The sequence below is a fragment of the Panthera leo genome, chromosome B1 (assembly GCF_018350215.1).
Source record: "Panthera leo isolate Ple1 chromosome B1, P.leo_Ple1_pat1.1, whole genome shotgun sequence".
In the NCBI taxonomy this organism is placed as follows: Eukaryota; Metazoa; Chordata; class Mammalia; order Carnivora; family Felidae; genus Panthera; species Panthera leo.
Genome location: NC_056682.1, coordinates 27,881,431 through 27,887,362, shown reverse-complemented (window position 1 = coordinate 27,887,362; position 5,932 = coordinate 27,881,431). Strand labels below are relative to the sequence as shown.

The window sequence follows — 5,932 nt, the reverse complement described above, 5'->3', positions numbered from 1 at the left end:
AACGTTGGTGAACATTGTTGGTGTGCAAATACCTATTTGTAAATACCTTTTTTCAATTGGTTGACAATTTTTTTTTCAGGACTTTAAGTATATCACCCTAAGGGCACCTGGCTGGCCCAGTTGGAGAAGCATGCAACTCTTGATCTCGGGGTTGTGAGTTCAAGCCCCACACTGGGTGTGGAGATTACTTTAAGATAAAATCATAAAATCACAAAATCAAAAAATACATACATACATACATGCATATGTCACCTACTGCCTTCTAGCCTCTGTGATTTAAAAAATTTTTTATTACTCAAAACTTCACTTTTTTAGTTAGCTTTCTGACTCTGTGCTTGTGCCTTCAACACTTTCAAAACAATTTTCTGCTCATCAACAAAGAAAGCACAATTGGTCCTATCACAAACACACTTAGCTCACATGGAACCACCATAGGTCCTGATGATATGTTCTTTCATTTTAGACAACCTCAGAAGAACTCTAGGTCTCATAGCATGAACTCCTCAAAGTCGGCCTGGGCACACCCCACAAGCAGAATTGGATGCTTTCCCAATCTTCTTGGTATAAAGGTAAATGATTGTATTACCAGGGGTTCAGGACAGCCTGGTTTTGTTAGAGGCTGTATCGTAGGACAGCCAACGATGGTATGTCAAACACTAGACCATTCTGAGTGCCTATGGACACCATCCCGAGAAGAAAAAGCTAGCCTCCATGATTTCTGATAAGAAACCCAGCCATTAACTTTATCATCACATTTTATGTGATGAGTTGCTTATCCAGAATAGGCAAATCCAGACACTGAAAGTAGATCAGTGGTTGCCAGGGTTTGGAGGAAGAAGGAATGAGAAAACTGCTCATGGGTATGGGGTTTTGGAGTGAAAATGTTAAAAAAAGAAATTAGTAATGATGATTGCATAGCTCTATGAATGTATTAAAATCCTCAAAACTGTAGATTTTAAAAGGATAATTATGTCTCGAGCTGCTATAGAAAAATCTACATTGGATATCTCAAAGGCATTTCAAAATCAATGTTTCCAACATCAAATTCTTGTTAATATCAACCTGTCTTCTTCCTGTGCTCTCTCGAGCTCAGTGAGTAGACCACCACCCATCTACTTACACTAAATAGAAACTCTAGGTCATGCTTGCCACCTTGTCTCTCCCTTCCCCCAATAGTCAATCGCTGAATCTTATCAATTTTACCTCCTAAATGTCTAAGTGTTCCACTTGTCCCTATCTTTAACAGTCCATCCCAAAGCCACCACAAATCTTCTTATCTGGTCTCCTTGCATATGCACACTTGCCCCTCTTCAATTTGCTATCCCTGCAGCACCTGGCAGTGCTGGACTGCACAATAGTTAGACCAGGCACGTACTGACTACATCAGCAAAGCAGGCCACTTAAAAATTGAGGCAGGGGTGGGGCGCCTGGGTGGTTCAGTCGGCTGAGCGACCGACTTCGGCTCAGGTCATGATCTCACAGTCTAGGAGTTCGAGCCCCTCGTCGGGCTCTGTGCTGACAGCTCAGAGCCTGGAGCCTGCTTCGAATTCTGTGTCTCCCTCTCTCTCTGCCCCTCCCCCGCTCATGCTCTGTCTCTGTCCCTCAAAAATAAGTAAACATTAAGAAAAAAAATTGAGGTAGGGGTGCGTGGGTCCATCAGTCAGTTAAGCATCTGACTCTTGGCTTCGACTCAGGTCACAATCTCACAATTTGTGAGTTTGAGGCCCAAGTCAGGTTCTGAGCTGACAATGCCAAGCCTGCTTGAGGCTCTCCCCTCCTCTCTGTCCCTATCCCACTAGAACACCCCCACCCCCTCTCTCAAAATCAATAAATAAACTTAAAAAAATTGAGGCAAAATTTCTTGAAAATTTTTGGTATTTTGTATTAGGATATAAAATTTCTGTAACAGAAAACCCAGCTCACACTTGCTGAGATAATGGGAAAATGTATTATCTCACCTAACAAGTCCAGAGTGAAGCAGGCTCTAAGGTTAAGCTCAGCCACGTCTTAAAGCACCTCCATTTTTTCTATATTGTTGTTCTGCTACCTCTCCTCATGGTGGTAAGGTGGCTGCCAGCAGCAAATAGGCAGTATGTCCCCTTATTCACATCCAGTGGTAGAAGGAAAACCTCCCTCAATGACAAGTTAATTCGTCCTTCAGCTTGTATCAGGCAAATTTAAGTTACAGGCACATTGTGGACCAGGGAAAGGCCCAACACTCATTGGCATGGACTGATTAAGGTTCACCTGTGGACTGGACGGACAGCTGAGTAAAATTTGAGGCTCTGCTGAGGAGGAAGAAGAGGGGGATGGATGCTTGCCCTTGATCTAATAACATGGCTTTTCTTTTGGGCAAGGGTTGAAATATAGGGAGGGGCCCTAACACATTGTAGAAAGAGGAAGTCAACTTTAGCAGAGTACCATTTACAGTACAAGTTTTCCCCTTTCATATTTCAGTATTCAAAACTCAAATGCATTTGATTTTCTGTCATCTGGCACAAATTTAACAATTTATCTGCAACTGGTAAAAAGCTTTCCAATTTTTTTTACTGCATTATAATAAAGTTCAAATGTAAAGATTATCATACGGGACCAAGTGTGGGTCATTCTTTTTCTAATTATAAAATATACTGAGTACAATGGCAGAAGTTCACTAACTACAGGGGTAAACACAAAGTCAAAGACTTCTCTTTTGGGGGCTCTACGCATTTAAGCAATATATATGACACATCTACAATTGTGCTAGCGAGCCTTAAGTAAAAAAAAATGTATTTTAGGCAGTTACAGGATAAGTTGAAGGACCTGAAACCATTCTTTCAGCTAACAGGTCTAGATATATTATAGGTAATTAAGTTCTAAAAATCTGCTGTATTAAAAATCAAGTGCACTTAACCCAGAGATAAAGGGTTCTGTGTGTTAGGTTATTCATGGGGTGCCTGGGTGACTCAGTGGGTTATATGCTCAACTTAGGCTCAAGTCTTGATTTCACGGTTCATGAGAATCAGGCTCTCTACTGTCAGTGCAGAGCCCACTTTGGATCCTCTGTCCCCTTGCACTCCTGCCCCTCCCCGACTCATGCTCTCTCAAAAATAAATAAACATTAAAAAAAAAGAGGTTATTCATTCAACAGTATGCATAAGTCACTAACAAGCATTGAGGTCAATCGTTCCGCTACCTATGTGTGGTTGGCCAGCTCCTACAAGTCTACGGTAGAAGCTCTCTTCCCTAGGTCATCAGGATCTGCTGATCAGAGTGGAGAATCACAAAATTATAATAAACATTAAAATGTTATTTTAAAAAAAAAAATTTTTTTTAATGTTTATTTATTTTTGAGACAGAGAGAGACAGAGCATGAACGGGGCAGGGTCAGAGAGAGAGGGAGACATAGAATCTGAAAACAGGCTCCAGGCTCTGAGCTGTCAGCACAGAGCCCAACGCGGGGCTCAAACTCACGGACCTTGAGATCATGACCTGAGCCGAAGTCGGACGCTTAACTGACTGAGCCACCCAGGCGCCCCAAAATGTTATTTATTTTAACGTTTATTTATTTTTGAGACAGAGAGACAGAGCACGAACGGGGGAGGGTCAGAGAGAGGAGACACAATCTGAAACAGGCTCCAGGCTCTGAGCCGTCAGCACAGAGCCCAACGTGGGGCTCGAACTCACGGACCGCAAGATCATGACCTGAGCCGAAGTCGGCTGCTTAACTGACTGAGCCACCCAGGTGCCCCTTAAAATATTATTTTTAATTAAAAACATACAATTCCATTCATCCACCATTCCTCTGATATCGGGCTAAAAGGCCTTTTCTGATTGGAGTCTATGGACCAGGGCTGTACAAAAGACATACAGAGCAAGCAGCACTATCAATTTTAGTTTCATTGGACTGAGGACTCAAGACACTTGTAGAGAAAACTGAGGGCAGAATTCTGCTGGATTTTGACCTTTCCTCCAGCCGAACTTACACATTTGTTTGCCCATACCTAATCCCACAGCATTTTTTTCTTGAGAAAGACAATCCTTTAGAGCTACTTCTGGGTATCCGATAGGTCTTTACCAGGACTTTCTAAGTATTCAACTTATTTTCATGGACATCACAACTCTCTTCACGCTCCTATTTGTTTCATTTGGGTAATATTAAATTAAATTATATGATTACCAAGTACAACTTGCATAAACAAGTTTGGGAACAAATGACTGACTTTTGGAGAGCATACGCGTCAGGAAGAAGTGATTAGCCCGTCAGGGACTAGCCTACTTACTAGTTGTAAAAATTGTGTGGGTCTTCAGCATCAGGAGTATTTTTCACACAGAACAGGAACTGGTTCAAAGGTATGAACCACAGGAAAGCTGAGCTGGTTTTAGAAACAGAAAATCTCAATTCAGAAACTTAGCATTCAAATTCATATGAAGCTGTGAAACTCTTGAGGGGAATGCTAACAAATAAGATTTGACCAAACCCTTCTTTGCTAAGCCGCCAGGAGGGCCAGTAAGGCTTCTCTGCAGCAGGGCATAATGCCGGGGTCTCCCATTGGATATGTTTGGTGTCACCGGGTCCAACATGGTGAATGCTCTGAAATATTAAAATACATCTCTTTGAAGAAGGCAGGAAAGGAACTGTTCCTAGTTTATGTTTAAGAAAATATTGAAGGGGCGCCTGGGTGGCTCAGTCGGTTAAGCGGCCGACTTCGGCTCAGGTCATGATCTCGCGGTCCGTGAGTTCGAGCCCCGTGTCAGGCTCTGTGCTGACAGCCTAGAGCCTGGAGCCTGCTTTGGATTCTGTATCTCCCTCTCTCTCTCTGCCCCTCTCCCGTTCATGCTCTTTCTCTGTCTCAAAAATAAATAAAACATTAAAAAAAGACAAAAATTTAAAAAAAAAGAAAGAAAGAAAATATTGAAGTCAAGCTTTCGGCTTTCGGCTCAGAAGAGGCCAAGGTGCAACTGTCTTCGGTCGTCCCGAATCCAGGTTCACCTGACACCAGCCGCCTGCAACATGGTGCCTAAATTTGACCCCGGCGAGATCAAAGCCGTACACCTGAGGTGCACTGGTGAGGAGGTTGGCACCACATCTGTCCTGGCCCCGAAGATTGGCCCCCTGCATTTGTCTACAAAAAAAGTTGGTGATAACATCACCAAGGCAACTGGTGATTGGAAGAGTCTGAGGATTACAGCGAAGCGGACCATTCAGAACAGACAGGCCCAGATTGAAGTGGTACCTTCTGCCTCCACCCGGATTACCAGAGTCCTCAAGGAACCACCAACAGACAGAAAGAAGCACAAGAACAGTAAGCACAGTAGAAATATCACTTTAAAATTTTTTTAAATTTTGTTTTATTTTGAGAGACAGTGTGTGCACACACACAGGCACAGGCAGAGGCAGAGGGAAAGGGAGAAAGAGAAAAAATCATCAACAGGCTCCACGCTCAGCACAGAGCCTAACTCGGGGCTCAATCCCATGACCCTGGGATTGTGACCTCACCCAAAATCAAGAGTCAGAGGCTCAACCAACTGAGCCATTCGGCACCCCAGAAATCTCACTTTTGATGAGATTGTCAATATTGCCTGATAAATGTGGCACGGATCTTTAGCCTGAGAACTCTCTGGAACCATTAAAGAGATCCTGGAGACTGCCCAGTCTGTGGGATGCAATGTTGATGGCCACCACCCTCATGACATCACAGATGACATCAATAGTGGTACAATGGAATGCCCAGCTAGTTAAGAACTACTAATAAGGAAAATATTTGAATAAAGGATCATTTGACAACGAAAATAAAGAAAAGAAAAAGAAAGGAGGTAGGGAAGAAAGAAGGAAACAAAGAAAGAAGAGGAAGGAAGGAAGGAAGGAAGGAAGGAAGGAAGGAAGGAAGGAAGGAACAAAATATTGGTAGCTTTAATAGTGGGTCAGATTATGGGGCGCCTGGGTGGTTCA

The 5,932-nt window shown here is 43.0% G+C and overlaps 1 protein-coding gene and 1 pseudogene across 1 annotated transcript; one reads left to right on the top strand and one right to left on the bottom strand.

The window, feature by feature from the left end:
* Positions 1–289: 289 nt before the first annotated feature.
* Positions 290–665, bottom strand: LOC122217464 (annotated as a pseudogene).
* Positions 666–4,946: 4,281 nt separating this feature from the next.
* On the top strand, positions 4,947–5,722 carry LOC122217465 (60S ribosomal protein L12-like). The gene is given in 2 exon segments (XM_042934441.1): positions 4,947–5,285; positions 5,514–5,722. Coding segments are annotated over 2 exon segments (501 nt in total). The 5' UTR covers positions 4,947–4,993.
* Positions 5,723–5,932: the final 210 nt, after the last annotated feature.